The sequence below is a fragment of the Perna viridis genome, chromosome 1 (genome assembly GCF_037379345.1).
Source record: "Perna viridis isolate PV_CMFRI_1.1 ecotype Kerala chromosome 1, ASM3737934v1, whole genome shotgun sequence".
Taxonomy (NCBI): domain Eukaryota; kingdom Metazoa; phylum Mollusca; class Bivalvia; order Mytilida; family Mytilidae; genus Perna; species Perna viridis.
Genome location: NC_142445.1, coordinates 7,316,116 through 7,333,173, shown reverse-complemented (window position 1 = coordinate 7,333,173; position 17,058 = coordinate 7,316,116). Strand labels below are relative to the sequence as shown.

Sequence of the window (17,058 nt, the reverse complement as noted above, 5' to 3'; positions counted from 1 at the left end):
ACCTTAGACTCGCCATATTTGTTCAAGTTTGGCTGTATACTTTCCACTATGTCAGTTGAAATGGTCGATAGTAAACAGTAAAACTTAGTGCTTTGTGTTTTTTTTTATAATGAAGGAAAGGGCAAATAAAGTTAAACGATGTTAGATTTGGCAATAGTTGTTTACATTATAAGGTCCCAGTGTTCACACATGGACTGATAAAATGTTTCATTCATTGACGATTGTTATTATTTGTTTTCATTCATGATGGCACACATGGCATGTTGTGAGTGCTACCGTGTACATGTGTAGTGATTTTTACAGAATATAATACAAATGTATAACTTTTCTAAAACATATCGTTTAATATTTTTATTACATACGAATTTTATGTACATACAAGCTGCTGGATTGAATGAATACAGCTGATGCACATCAGAATGTTATGTGTGTTTGTTTACATGATATAAGGTGGGCAGTAATTTACACACACACAAGCCACGCCTAATAAATAGTGTGCTGCTGATACATGTATAACAATAGAAAATCAACCGCAGTTCTCAAAGCCTTTTAAGAACATCATATTTGAATTAGTAATAAATCAGGATGTAGGGAATGAAGTTCTGACAGTAATTTGCTTGGAAGAATGTTCCATTTAATACAGTTATCTTTCAAAATTGCCATCCTATCATCAGTTTGTTTTGTTTGTTTGTTGGGGTTTAACATCCGAGCAGCAATATTTCAGCTATATTCAGACGATGAACATGAAATTGATGATAAAATGAACATGAAATGAAAAAGGGATGGGACACAAGGACAATTGGGTTGATAAATTTTGATTGCCACTTGAACTAGGGAAAGGTGGGTAGGGTCGGGCAATTTAGCCTCCTGTGGCAGAGCCCTATGGTTCCTACTCCGGGAGAATACCACAGTGGCATCTTTCCCAACACGGTGCACCACAATGGTTTGCGGTCAGGTTTTCCATATTATAGCCTGACAACCCCAGCATGTAACACACCAGGGGTACCCCATTCCACTGCCTGGGGCACACATCCCAGTTGCTCTGTGGGCAGAGCGCCCTAGCCCCTGGCTACGGTTCTGAGCACTATTTACTCGCCTTTTACGACAAGCTTAGCGCTGCTGCAGGCCTATTCTTTTGACACCTGAACCTGCACGGGTCTCCTATCATCAGTATTTTATGTTTAATAAATAGGTAGTGAAAAGCAGTGATATTAACCAAGTAAAATTGAGGGGAAATTCAAATTGATAAAAAGTGTCTCGTTTTGAAAAATTTCATATGTTGGTAAAGGAAATTATTTTCTTAAGCTGGAATTTGTTCCATTTGATAATCATAGTACAGGAAATAAGTAATTGATTGACATTCAGTTTATACATGTTAGGAAAAAACAGTTCTAAATAATATGGAAAATGCAAGTGTATGATTATAGTTTCATTTTACATCATGTAATCTTTTAAAATTTGTTCATGCTAAAATTTTCACAAGAATCAAAAACCCTCATTGATGACAGCACTTTGATTAACCAATATATCAACAATCAAACCAAACAGATGTAACTTGTCCTGTGTTAAAATCACTTTCCATGAAAATGGATAATGTGCATTCTGAATTTTAATGCACTTCAAAGCATTGTGTTAAATTGTGAGAAGATTCAGATAGTGATAATCAAATCTTTGGTAAAATTGCTTCATGTACATGTATATTCATTTTTGAGTTTGACTCCCTAAAACATGGATTTAAGCTGATATTATTGATGATGTGGTAGAAATTACATGTTACCTAACTTAGCTAGAGAATCTGAGGCTCTGTTTTGATTGCTAAAATAGATTTTGTTGTTACTTGTTCATCACTGAAGAATAATTAGTTTCATCAATGTGACAAACAAAATGTATCAAAGAGCAGTGAGTACATGTATTGTACATTATCTGCTATTCTTGACAAATTTTCTGATGGATTTTTTGATTGTGCTATTATATATATATGTGTTCTGTTAAAATGTTAATGCTCTCTGAATATTAAAAACAACACCAGCTAGAAAAAAATAAGAGATCCTAAGTACTGAAAGCCTATGTTTTACTAACTGAGCTATTGGAGGAATATGAAGATTGATCTATTAAGAGAATCACTACACCATACACAACACATTCAGTCACATAATCTCTGTAACAACAACTCTCAATACAATGGCTAATCATACATTTGCAGTTATAATTATGTCACCATGGGTTTTTAATTGGTTGGCATGTTTAAATGTATAATGGAGAATGATGTAAACCTCAACTCAAAATGAAAGCACTGAATGTGAACAGTAGTACCAGTATCTAAATGCTTCCTAAATATGCTTTCAGAATGTCACATTTATGATTGAATAATAAGTTATATTTATGGTTTTGAAAGTAATGAAAGTTGACAATAAATGTGTACTTGCCAACCTCTTCATGATTTATAAATGAATCTTATTACATGTGTACTTAAAAGTTTTAGGTTTTCTTAATCTTTCAGATGCATCAGAACATCTCACTAATGCGCAACAAGAATGTGTGATATAGTAGCTTCTACCCGTATATTACATGTTTTCCCCGACTCATATACATGCAATCATAAAAAAATATGGTAATGGTTTATCCATATACAGCTGCATGTATATGTTACCATTTAGTACTTAACCTCCAAAAATCATTTTTGACTACTCTGTATGCACCATTCAGATAGTTGACCAATTTTTAACAACAAATTTTACTGGTCCAATTGGTCCAAATGGAAAACTGATTTACAGGTATACATTAATCAGTCATGGACTTTTAAAGAAGTCAATACATTATATATGGACCTGTTCAGATTATATTGACTGAGGACAAAGTCTGAGGTCAATACAACCTAACAGCTCCATATATAACGTATTGACTTAGTGAAAGTCCTTAACTATGTATTGCATATGTAGATAATGTATTTTCTTTTTGACTGCTCGCCTGCTGCGCTTCTGCCATGATTGGCTGAGAGTAATTACAGAACAGAACGATTTATATCTGGATCTAAATTTAGAAGTATAGCTTTAATATGCATATAAATGGAAACATAGCATCAATATATTTCAAAATAGAAACAAGGCTTCATGTACATGGAATATCCTTTGTATCATGTGGTCGTAATAACTAATGAAAAAAGAAGACTGTTACACCATATGTAATATATCTCTGTATTGCATTTGCAACCAGTGTTGTATGACATCCTGGATAAAACATATTTTATTATACAGATACAATATTGCTCTTTGCATTAAAAGGGGAAGGCCATAAATGGTTTATGCAAAATGAATGATAAGTTGTAGAGCTTGACAATCTATTCACAATATCTCTTTAAATGATTTTGAATGTTAAGTTTAATAACAAAATGTTTTTGGTTTACTAAACATCAGTATGGCTTTATATCCTAGTTTTTGTACTTACAAACATACCTGTGTTTTGTGTGTGCATTCCAGGATTTGTAAGCAATAAAAATGATCATTTAACTTCATCACACATGCAGACATGTGTTTACATGTTGATCAATTTCTGCTTTTTTTTTTGAAGTGCATGTAACAGATGTCTCAGTTAATTAGTACATGTGATATGACTTCATATCTAGATATTAGTCTTGTATTACATATTACTGAGCGGGTGTACGTCAAAACATGGAGGCTAAAAAATATAGTGCACTTCCTTTTTGCCTTCTCCTGTTTTTGTTTCTTGGCAAATGGCTATCATTTTTCATCAAAAGTGCAGGGTAAATATCAAGCTATGACACAATAAACTTGTTTTTGAGGAAAAACAGTATTTTCATGAAAAATAATGCTTTAGAAAAAGTCTATTTTTAGTTTGACCTGTCCTGGTGTACCAAAGTGTGTGCCTTTTTTTTTTTTAAAATGGACCGAAAAATTATTTTTGACATTTCGTTAATTGAAAAACATGGTTAAAAGTTAGATTGAAACTCCTTGTGTATTTTTTAAAAAATCATGAAAATTTAAGGTATACTATAGAAGCCTATGGGGCAAAGAATTTAAGACTGAGACCTCTAATTAAATAGGTGAACAGGGTAAGGGAGGTAATAATGTTTTTATTATTGATTTGTAAACAGTTGTTATTTCCCTTTCTCCTTTGAATTCACTCTTTATCATACAAATTTGCATACATGTATATAGCTTGTGACCTTAGTATTTCATTACAAGAAGCTTGCTTAAAAGTGACTTAAATTTTATGTTAAAAGCAAAATCTGAGTGTATGGATCTCTGGGATTGATTTTTGAGTTACAAAATGTATGAATCTAAACTTTTTATGAATAAGAAAGAAGAAGGGGATAAAAGAAATATTTTTATCTAGTTTTCACATCATAACTGGAGTTAATATGTATGAATCTCTGTGCTATTGTACCACAATTTACCTACTTTACCAATATAAATATTAGGCTTGGATCTCAATGAAATTGAATAATATGGCTCTAGATAATTGAAATAGAGGTTTTGGGTTAATGTCTTTGGTAGTAAGCTTTCAAAATTTACTTATTACAGGTCAGAAAATGGTCCAAAACAAACAATTTTGGGAGTTTCTGCCCAACAACTTTGTGTATAAATTGTAGTGATCTCTATTTATGAAAATGTATTACAATGTATTAAACATACCCAATACAAGGCCTCCATTTTATCAGAAATGAAAACCTACATATAGACATATGTCCTACCGAACTTCAGAACACCTGTGTGTCCAAAAGATCATACAGGTGTTCTGTGGTAGTTAAGTAGGACACATTGATATAATGTAGGGCAGATTTCTACCTAGAGAGCTATTTAAACTACTTAGTAGCCTACCAAGATTTATATTGAAGTTGGAACAGGTCCTTTTCAACTCACTGTTAAATAATATGTCTTTTTGTGTCTTTACAAACGAAGGTTTTGGTATATGATCATAGACAATTACTTCTGACATAGAACAAATAACACTTAGAAATTACAGACCTTTTGTAAGGAAACTCAGCTTCACAGCTTCACACTGTTGAAAAGACAGTTGTGGTGAGTTCAAACCAAATTGAAATATGAAAATTAGGGTGACACTTTTCTTCACAAATTTTGTGGATACCTGTTTTTAGCAAAATATTGACTTTCTTAGCAGTGACCAAAATATGAGTTACTCATAGGATTTTTAAACATATAGAAAAAAATAAAATTTATAGTATAAGTTCTATTTCTTTCTTTATGTTTTAAAAATCCTAAAAATATGACATTTACTAAACATCAAATGGAAAATCAATCCATGGCTTAATGCATTATTTGGAACAGTCTTAATGAATCAGAGTTATTTCCCTTTTGCCACTTACTACATGTTGACTTTCAGCTTTATTGATTCATTATAATTTTGACTAGCCTCCAAACAAGGTTTAATGTCTCAAAACAGTGATATCAATTAATTCCAGGAGAAATGTTTCCAAGTCTAAAGAAATTTGATAGAATCTAGTAAAATGTTAACAAGTTTTTAGTAAGTCCTTCCTTTTTGGACTTTATAAGAAAAGCCTGAGTTGCACTTAATCTCTTCTTTTTAGATCTGCAGAAATTCCTTCACAACTTCCTACTTGACAGACTTAAAATAATGAGGCTATCCCTGAAGTAACCTAACTAAAGTTACTCAAGTAAATTTCCAAGTGTCTGGGGCAGATATAGGTTTTTGAAATAGGAGCCAGAGGGTTTGTTTTTTTTAATCAGGCACAATTTGTGAAAAATCACACACCTATCCCTTATTTTAACACTTCTAAGACCACTAATCATGATAATTAATTTTCAAGACTGTTATTGGGAAGTTATAATTTTTGGTTAGTTTGTGCACTTTCCATGTTCTAGATGAATCTAATATAAATTTGTTGAACCTATCTGTACTGAGCAGCCCTAATTACACAGTTGATTAATTTGCATCATTTCATCTTTGATGTGAAGTTCATGTTAGGTCAGAGCACATAATGAATTAACCTTTTGGTATGAATGACACAAGTTTTTAATCAGGAATCACTACTCATTTGCAGTTGTGTGGTCATAAAAACAGGGATAATAAATATAGGAATCTTCTTTGCTCATTAATAATGCAGATTAGTGTTTATCTAATTGTCTGACATGAGGGGTCCTATTTAATAAAGTAAAAGCATAGGGACCAATATTATGAGGAAGTTGAACAGGATGTTCAAAACTAGGCCATGAAAATAGATTGAGTACCATAGATAGGCTAATCTGACACCTTGATTTGGATACTTTTGTTTACTTTCTGGGAAGGGCTATAGTGGTTGTACCCCAGGTTTGTACTGTACCTAGCACACTTGTGAACACTGTAGAATTTACATCCTTTACTTAATTTTGACTTATTGATGGATATTCCAGGTCAAATCTTGGTGTCCAGAGGGCAAGTTTCAGGATGCCATTCTGCAGTACCTTAAGTGTGTAACCATAACTTAAACCAGCTATCACTTCCGTTTAACACCATGTGATTCTTATTTTGTTCATATATTTAATAGAATTTATTGTTCTGTTTTTATTTACTAAATGAGATTTTGACATCATTTTTATATTTGCTGGTACTTTTTTTTTTATTAAATAAAATACAAATTTTATGATATATATTTTAAATTCAAAATAAATTTACAAAAGCATTATGTACAATATGTTCCAATTAAAATCCTGAAATTTAAATTCTGTAAATGTACTAATTTTCATGTAGGGCAGGAAATCATGAAAAATAATACCAGAGAAATTGATTTTAAACACTTTATAAAGTTAACTATTTTTTGAAACCGTGAAAATTAATACCAGTGAATGTGTTCACGTGACAGAATCAGTGAAAATTAGCAACCGCAAAAATTAATATGTTAACAGTAAATCAATTATATGTTATATTACACAACAAAACCATAATCAGATTGGTCATCAGTAATCGATTTGTCTATGATTAGTCAATAATAGGTCACCAATCTGTCAAATAGTTGTGTGGATCTCTTCAGGGACTATTTAAGTGCAAAGAGTTATAGGAATATGCAGATCTAGTACATTTCGAAAAAAGAAGAAAAAAAATTCAATAACACATTTGAAACTTTTTTTAAGCATTTATTTTGTTGCTTATAATCATATTGTGTTTCCAAATGTGTAGTACAGTGTAGTGTATTTGTGATTTCACAGTACATGTACAAGTAACTTTTCTAATATGGCATGCTTCAAAGCTTTTTACATCAGTGCTATGGTAAAAAGCGATAAACAGTTACACAAGACCAATATTTCCGGCAATAAATAGGCTGTGAAATATAAAAATATGAAGAAATTGGTCCTGTTAGAATCGAAATACATGTAAATGGAATATAAAGGCCAGTCCTAGGTAAAACACTGATCAAATGAAGTGATTTATTTCTTATTTATCATCCATTATATGATTTACTGGCCAAAATATACAGGCCACATTGATGAACTTAGTTTTCTTTTTTACAATGTAAATGAGTTCCTGCCACTTCTTCAAAAAATAAGGTTTTTAACTGGATTTATATTTCTAGGACTGAATTGTTTTCATGTTCATTGGATGGTTTATGAAATATACTTCTGTATAAGATATAGAGATATTTGAGATTAATTACATATCGTAATTAAATGACATGAATACCTTATCACCATATTAGCTCAGTAGTATGGAACCTGAATGTCATCCCCAAGGAATTACTCATGAATTCTAAGTCCCTTACTAGATTCATCTTATTATGTAAATTGTTTAACATCATAAAAAATCTTGAGTCTGAGTTTCCTCATCAGTGGTACATTTACAGAGGACAATAGAAACTGATTCTAGTTAATCTGACACAAAATCACATTGATGCCCAATAGATGGCCATAGAATTCATTTGTCGTCTTGGGTCAGGAAAAGCAGCAGAACTCTTGATTGATTTATTCCTAATAGTCATAGGGGAGATGGTTTCCTTTAAATAAAATCATTGCATCAGTAGACTTATATCATGGGTATTCTGGTTCTGATCTTTTTGCATATCAAATAAGAAAGAGGTGAAAAAAGATCATGCATTTTTATTTCTTGTAAAAAATATTCAGTCTGATCACTGCGGTTAGATCAGTATCTTGCACAGCTAAGGACAAATCAGAAACAGTTTAAAAGTATACTGTAGAACTGTTTCTAGGGTGTGAAGATTCTACAATTAGTTCATTCGGCTTAATGTTGAAATAAAGTTGACTAAATTTCTGTTGAAGGCCTGTCTAGTACATGTACTATGTATTCAGTAGTAATTTATTACCAATTCCATTTCAGTGTAAGTGGTACCAAATGTTTTCATTAGCCTGGGTATGTAGTACTATGTAATAAGTAAAGCATGGGTAACTTAGCCACCCAAAAAGGATATGATTTGTGCCATACTCAAGTGACAGTCTCATTTTGAAATATAGAAGGAAGCAAATTTAATGGTCCAATGGTCCATTTTTTGGCTCTTAGAGATTCTCTGTATGGGTCATTTTGAATTCTGATTAGATACATGTACAATGTAGTTGATACATGTACATTGCCCACCTGAGCTACTACTGTCAGTTAATAGAAAAATATCATCATCTGCATCATCATTGTCTATAGACATTTTTTTATGCAATAACTGGAGTTAAAATGAATAGATTCTTTAAAAACTTCACTTGGTTCCATATAGAGATGAAAGAAAGGTTGATATTGAATTTGGGGTAATGGTCCTAATTATCTAGGAGTAAGGGGACAAAACAAAATAAAAATTTCAGAAATGTATCAAGCTTGATAATCTATTATCTATTCAAACTAACAAATGTATATTAGTATTAGTTGACAATGTAATACTGTTCTTTAATTGTAGGCACAGCAGATTTAGCAGACACTAAACTACTTGCATGCACACCAGGGCATAGTTTCATAAAGAATCTCATATTGAGATTCCTCAACTGAAATTTCAACAAGTCAAGCCCCTTGAAATTGAAGATTTGAGGAATCTCAATTCATGTTTTTTAATGCAACCCAGCCCTAAAGGACCTATAAAAATGTGCTAAAATAAATATTTTATGAATTTTGTGTTCTATTTTTAGGAAAAGACAGATATTGAAGGTTCTCTATTTGTTTATGAGAGGTAAGTGTTATGAGATTTAAAATAAGGATGACTGCATCTTGCACAGCCTTACTGGTCTCAGTCTTGCATTAATATTCCCATAGACAACTCTAGTGAAGTGCATAATTTTTTGATTCTTAAAAATGTAAATATGTAAATTGATTTCATAAAACTTTCACTTATGTAGTATTTCTAAGGACATGTGAAAAATTAATTTCCCGCAAAAAAGTAAGGTGAGTCCACGAAGATTGGACAGAAAAGTAGTCTTGAACTATAGATAGCCATTTTCTTTACTTTTACTTTTGTTTTGCACTCATCAATCCAACCATTTCAGAGAAACATTTTTATGTTGTAATATTAAATTTTCTTGTCAATGTTTGTCATCTTATAGTGTTATGTTTGCTTTATTTTATAAGTCATAGTTCATGTCTTTTGACAAAACATTAGTTTGTACAGAGACAAAAAGAAAACGTACTGTATTTTCATATCCTTGTTTTGACATACACCCGCTCAAGGATATGTAATGCTTGACTGGTACCTACATCCTTCCTTTAGGTAGATCGGTAGTATTATTTCCCATAGGTGACAATTGTAAAACTTTTGAAAAATTCACCTCTTTAAAACAAAATGGAGCTATAAACTGACTTTTTTCCAGTCATATCTTCATTTCCCTAACTAAAAATATGAGCAATCATAGCATAACGGTCTCGTTTTTTTGGTATTTTAAGCAGATGATGTTTGCAAGGGTCAAAGTTCCCCCTTTTTTTCTGTGAATGTCACATAAACATATTCATAATATTTATATAAAATGGTTTTCCAAAAATATAATGTACTTTTTTAAAAGTATAATAATGTTAGTGTTTGGAAGTAGTAAAACATTATTGGTATCAGCACAATTTGTCCTAAGCAGGGTGTCCGGAAGTATTTACTTAAGTAGGGTATATGAAAGGCCAACTTTGAATAATGAGAAATAGTACCCTTCTACCTTTATGACCTTTAACCTTGACCTTTTTAGTATGATTGAGTATCGAGGAGCCGAGACCATATACCTCTAAATCTGAATACCTGATAGTGAGAAGGTGTACTTGAACTTCAATTTAAAACGTGTTTATACCCCTTTACATTGTTTTCATGGTCTATGAAAATTGATGATTCTGATCTTATATTGTAGCCTAGAAGCTATCAATTTTCAATTTAATTTTATCATTATGTGCATTTAAGTTGCAATCTTTATAAAAATCTGACAGAAGGTGATTCATTCACATCAGAAATCCACAGCATTGACTTTCATTTCTTTTTTTTTAAGTTTTCAAAGTTAGGCAATTATTTTGAACATTTTGTCATCCCTCTCTTTTTCACTGTTTCTTGGCAGGGTATCACTTAATGTTACATGAATACCAAATTTTTAATTCAAATGTTGCACTTTAAGGATAAAAAAAACCATAAATATTGTTCATGAAATTGACACTTTGCAAGAGTTATTGTACTTGATATGGTTTGAATTGGTTGATTTTAGTGGGATATGAATCTAAGGTACAGATCTCACTACAGGTAGGACCATCATCACATAAAAATAAACCAAATCTAGACTAAAAAAAACACCAGTTGTTTTGTGGGTTTTTCTACACTATGAATCACATCTACCATAGGGAATGTCTGAATTTTATATGGACTGGTACTGAAGGGGATAGGAAATCTGATAAATTCTATGAAAACTATGATAGTTATAAATTTTTAGCCAAATTATCAAATTAAAATCTGATTGCTTGATATCTGATAAAAATTCCAGGAAGATTCTGATGGTGATTCTGTTAGATATAAAATGTGATATTGGATGTCCTTGCCCTGATTCAGGTGTTCTGATCATGCTGATTCAACAAGGTCTTGAACATACCATGGTAATAGTCTTACATTTTCGGGCACATGGCCAAACAGGTAATAAAAATCTTGCCTGATAATATGTAATCTAATGTTAATTGAAATTTCTAATAATGCTCTGTGTTTAATCAATTACCTGTCAAAAATTATTAAAAAAAAACAATTACTGTATTATTATTTTATTTTCTTGTATTTTTCCTCAATTAAACTCTCTGGATGTTATCTAATGTTATCATGTTTGTATAGCCCTAACGTCATAGAAAATTGTAAATTTCAATGCCTACATATGCTAAGATATATTGGTAAGTACTGGTAAAGTTCTGACTCATGAATTCTTCCTAATATTGATGTATTTATAATGCATGTTGTATTGAGTTAATATTCGGTGAAGGTCACCAATTAGATATATTATTGTTAGAGTGCCTCTTACTTGTAAACAGTTTTTTGTATTTCATGTCCATATGTCTTTATGGTTAATTTTGGTTTGAGAGCAATGAAGTATAGACCAAATCCTTCTGTTACAAAGCTTTTAGCCAGTAGTTTAATTAACCAGTCAAAAGGAATATTTTATACTGCTGAATGGTTAGTGGAACAAGTTAAATATCCATGATAGACCCTAAAATTGTTTGTAGTCTAGGCCTTTTTAGCATGGGAGTAAATTTACCAGGTATTTTCATTTCCAACATAAATTTGAAAAAAATAATTGCCCCTTAAAATTTTCAACACGGCTTTACAGAGGTCAAATCATTTGATATTTGTGCGTGATAGTTTTTATGTGTGTTACTTCTTTCAAACTTTATACTCATTCCTCTTTGGTTTTAGCTAGATAAAGAAGTAATTTTCACTAAAACATGTTGCATTTGTATGAGTAATGAACAATCAGTTATATTAAGGTAGAATCCAGATATCTTATCTCTACCTGTTTCCTATTCATAGAATGACAAAATTATCGAAACTTATGATGTTATCAAAAGTAGCAGTTTGTTCATTTAAAATATTGGATAAAAAGTGTGTAAATTGACTAGTCTAGACTTCAACAAGACTCTCAAATGAGTTTTTTTAAGATGAATACCATGAAGTTCATAAGTTCATGAGCAACATGGAGATTTATTAACTTCTAGACTTTCAACTATATTAAGGACCAAGTTAGTATTTTATCTTGGTCTTCATTTCAGTTTGCAGGGTTTGATTATAAAATAATAAATAACCTATCCAACAGAATCCAGTATTACTTTTCTTATCTAATGACTTTGAAATGGATAAACAAATGTTTTAACACCATTTTAATTTTTAATTTGCTACTAGTGCACCTCTAAATACTTTTAATTTTCAGTTGTATATGTTGTCATCCTTACTAGACTGAAATATACATTGAATCTAAGAAAAGTTTTTAAGATCATTTAACCTCTAACAGTAGTGTACATTCACTTAGAAAACTAATTGACTTAACTCTTACTTTAAAAGAATTTGATTAGCCTTAAAGAAAGAAATAGTAAAACTTTAATCAATTTCAGCTAATTCAAGACTTTCCTTTTCCATGTAATAACCTGAACTGTCAATCACTTTGTGTAATAGAACATGCAACATTGAAAATGTCCGCTTAGATTACAGTTCGAGAAAAATTTACTGCTCCAAAAACAAAAGGCTTCTTCCTAGGGAAATGAACTTCTTAGCTGCAGTGGATATTAGTCTAACCTCAGAATAGTTTATGGTACTTTTAGAAATCAATTAAGAATGATATACTCTGTCTGTATCGAAAAAAGTGTCGTGTATAGACAGGAGGAATCCCTGTTTATTGTGCAGTAAGTAACTTTAATAGGTTTCTGTAATGCCATAGCAATGAGGAAGTATAGTAAAGATAGTTGGATTCTTTCTTTCCTTTCGTTATTTCACCAAGTGGTAAACTCCAATATCACATGTAATCTCTTATTTGTATGAGTCTTGATAATTTGAGTGTACCCCAGTGTCTTGAAAGTGTGAGTGTACCCCAGTGTCTTGATAGTGTGAGTGTACCCTTGCCTTGATAGTTTAAGTATATCCTGATGGTGTCTTGATAGTGTAAAGGAACCCTGGTTATGTCTTGGTAGCTTGAGTACCAGTATATCCTAGGGGTGTATTGATAGCATGATTATATCCTTGTGATGTCTTGATAGTGGGAGTATATCCTGGTGGTTTTTTGATAGTATGAGTATATTCTGGTGGTCTCTTGATAGCGTAAGTATATCCTGGAAGAGCTTTGATAGTGTGAGTGAACCCTGGTGGTGTTTTGTTAACACAAGTATATCCTGGTGGTGTCTTGATAGTGTGAGTGATTGCTGGTGGTGTCTTGATAGAGTGAGTGTACCCAGGTGGTGTCTTGATAGCATGAGTATATCCTTGTTGTATCTTGATAGTGTGAGTATGTCCTGGTGGTGTTTTGATAGTGTGAGTATATCCTGATGGTGTCTTAATAGTGCAAGTGTACCCTCCCTGCTATACAATTGTTTGTGTCTTTGTATAATGCAACAGGGAAGAAACATTAACATGAGTTCATAAAGTTAGCTACTGTTTGGTTTAACAAACCAAATTTTACAGTGTTTTATTCTTTATCATCAAGGGACAGGTGTTCATAATAGTGCCATAGACACATTAATGTGCTTGTCAACAGGGATATTATGCACATCATTTTAAGCATGTACACTCTGGAGTATTAGAACTGTTTGAATTAAAACATGTACACACATGATGTTATGACCTATGCCATGATTTGATCAGTAACATATTGTCAAGGTGTGATTACCTGTGCCATGGCTTTGTCAGTGACAAATTGTCATGATATTATGACCTGTGCCATGGCTTTGTCAGTGACAAGTTGTCATGGTGTGATGACCTGTGCTATGGCTTTGTCAATAACATATTGTCATGATGTGATGACCTGTGGCATGGTTTGGTTAGTGACATATTGTCATGATATTATGACCTGTGCCATGGTTTCATCAGAGACATATTGTCAAGGTGTGATTACCTGTGCCATGGCTTTGTCAGTGACAAATTGTCATGGTGTGATGACCTGTACCATGGCTTTGTCAGTGACAAATTGTCATGGTGTGATGACCTGTGCCATGGCTTGGTCAGTGACATATTGTCACAAATTTATCAGTTCATTTTTTCTGTGTTTTGACTTTCCAAAATATATTAATGAAACCAAATGTGAAAATGGTAATTGTTCATCTTTAGATGGACACTTTCAGATTGAAGTCAGTGTAAATGTATTTATGAATATGTTTGTGATGAGTTTGCTGTGCCCATGCTTACTAAATGCTGTCAGTGTTTTAATTTCCATGGGATAAAAGTAAATGTTAATTCACATACTAGCTTAGATCAGCAATTATATCTACCAATTAAAAAGTAATCATAAGTAATAATAAAATGAATATTGGATAATGCAGTAGATACCAGTATCAGTATGGGCATAAGGCTATTAATGAAGTCAGATATATTTCATCAATAGGAGCAGATATTTGCCAGTAAGAACCAGAATTATCTCTGTTATCTTAATAAGTTTACACTCCATTAACCTGAAGCAGGTAACATGTGTTTTGTTGCCTTTTGACTTAATCTTCGGAACATATTTTCTGAATGAAATTACAGCCACATTGATTTCAAAATCAATTTTGCATAAAATATAGCGTCCTGTTGACTTGGTTGGCAAACCCTTTTACAAAATGATAGAACAGACATTGTACTTTACAGTAGGAATACTTTGGTGGATGAGAATTCATAGCCAGGAATGTGAGGAACTTCTTACACAAACAAATTCTTATACTTGATACTTTTGTAATACTCATCTTATAGCTGATTCCATGGTATCCCACATGGTACATTGAATGAACTTGATAGTGCAGCAGTTGTCATAATATAGAATCTTCTCATGCTATGGCCTAGTTTCTTTTCCATTGCTTACATAGATTCTTTCCCAGTTACTCTTTTTTAATACATTAGATATAACTACATACAGTGAACCATTTAAGCCCCCCAAAAAAAAGGCAGAGATGGTAATGCCCTGTAAATGATGGATGATGATGGATATGAAGAAACAGCATGGTAAAGGAATGGGTGAAGAATTCAAAAGATGAAAATATTTATACAGTTGTTATTATCTTTAAAGACCATGGCATCATTTATTGATATCCATACATTGGCTCAGACAAAATCTCATTTCTTGGGACTGAATTTGTCTTACAATATTTGTAAGCAATTACAATGTGGTTGATACAGGATGTGTTAGAATAAAAAGGCCATTATCAAAATTTACACATTAAAAAATAATCTGCAATCTCTAGATGCTTTTTGTTGCTCATAAGACAAGAATCATGAAGGCTGTCTAAACGATCTTATTTTAAATATTACATTTTTTTCCAAAAATAAATAAAAAAAAAGTATTACAATTGGTTTGAACAGTATCAAGGAAATCAAAACTGCTTTAAAAAAAACAGGATCTGCAAGAATCTGGCAATCCTTGAAAATTCTTAATTGTTGAACTATAGAAAATCAATGGTTTTATTGTTATGTAGCTGTGAAAAATTTAATTTTCAATATCAAGCGGATGAGTTGACATTTTTTTCATTTTTTTTAAATATTTAGGCCATTGAATAATATTTTAATGTAAAACAAGATCATTCACATAGGTCATTGAAGTCATTGAAAACACTTAGACATTTAAGTTGAAAGTACTTTGAACTACTTTGGTTTCAATAATAGCCTTCTAAAAAAACTTGTTTACACCTATGTTTTTTTAAATTATTGCTGCCCTTGACCTGACCTTAAAGTACAAGCTCCCTTTACTTTCAAAAAGGATCTCTTCATTTCCTGATACAAAAGTCCTCTGTGAACATCTTGGGCTTTCACAACAGCCTTATTGGTGTAACACTTGTTGTCTTGCCCAAACTTAGCTAATAGTTATCAACAGATGCAAAATGACTACAGAACACAGGTAGATGAGTGGAAAACAAATGATGAAAAAAAGAGATGCTACATCAATACAGATTAGACAAAAATGTTTTTAATTAGAGAAAGTGACATATAGATCTATTTCCTGACTTGATTAGATTTTTTCATCAATTTGAAATTAGATAATGTTAAATTTGTTTCATGAAAGTAGAAGTCACTATATAATTTTCTATTGTTCAGTCAGATGTATTTTATCACGATTGTTTTTCAGTGCTTTTGTTCAGTCAGTTGACATTTTGGTCAATGGAAATGATTTTCCTGGTTCCATTACAGCACTGGAGAAAGTAATTACATGTTGTTGACAATTATTGTCCTATAGAATGTTGACCTTTTGAGGTCAATAGGCAGACAAACATTCTTCTTGTTTGTAGGTCAGTTCAATCTTCCATGTAAAATTGACAGCCATAATGTAGCCCTAAGTTCTACAATTTAGAATGAAATCTTACTTTGCAATATTGCAGTTTTGTTATAACCCAAGATGTTTTTTTGTTTTGTGCTTATGTATGAAACAAGGTTAAATTCACATACTGACACTTGATACATATAAAGCATCCCTGTGCATTTTCAATACAGTTTACTTTCATGAATTCATTTACCATGATTTATTTTGATAGAAGTGTCATACTATTGTGGTACATGTACTTAATATCTTGAACTTAGTCAGTTGTTGTCTTGCAATCTAAAGAAACACTACCTTAAGTCATTAAAGTGACAATATCCCAAATATTATGACTAGAAATCCTCAACACTACCTCTTCCTGATAGACAGCTTGGTAATATGTTTAAAGTTTTATGTCCCCAGGTGCTAAGATATGTATTTTTTTCATTTCCTTGATAGTTCTTGCAACAATGATACAGTTAGCAGTAAGATAACAGAAAATCTTATCATAGAGTTGACCTTTTGAATGTTTAATTAAGAGGTTTTATTCTTTGTTTCCATTTTACTGATGGAGCATTAAATGAATATGAGTAGAGTACATATTTTTGGCAGAGATGGTTAGGGATTAGTAAGTTTGCGTCATACCTGCAGACATTAATTAATGAACAGGTATCATGTGACAGGTGTGACTATTGTTATC

General features: G+C 31.9%; 2 protein-coding genes across 2 annotated transcripts in view; one reads left to right on the top strand and one right to left on the bottom strand.

Moving 5' to 3' along the window:
• Positions 1-17,058, top strand: part of LOC148627043 (mRNA-decapping enzyme 1A-like) — a 54,660-nt gene that overhangs the window by 3,963 nt on the left and 33,639 nt on the right. Inside the window, exon 2 of the mRNA XM_088566226.1 lies at positions 9,093-9,133. Coding sequence (XP_088422352.1) covers positions 9,093-9,133 — 41 coding nt within the window. The remainder of the gene's footprint in view (positions 1-9,092; positions 9,134-17,058) is intronic.
• Positions 1-17,058, bottom strand: part of LOC148627044 (muscle calcium channel subunit alpha-1-like) — a 116,804-nt gene that overhangs the window by 95,679 nt on the left and 4,067 nt on the right. The gene's annotated exons all lie outside the window — the stretch shown is intronic.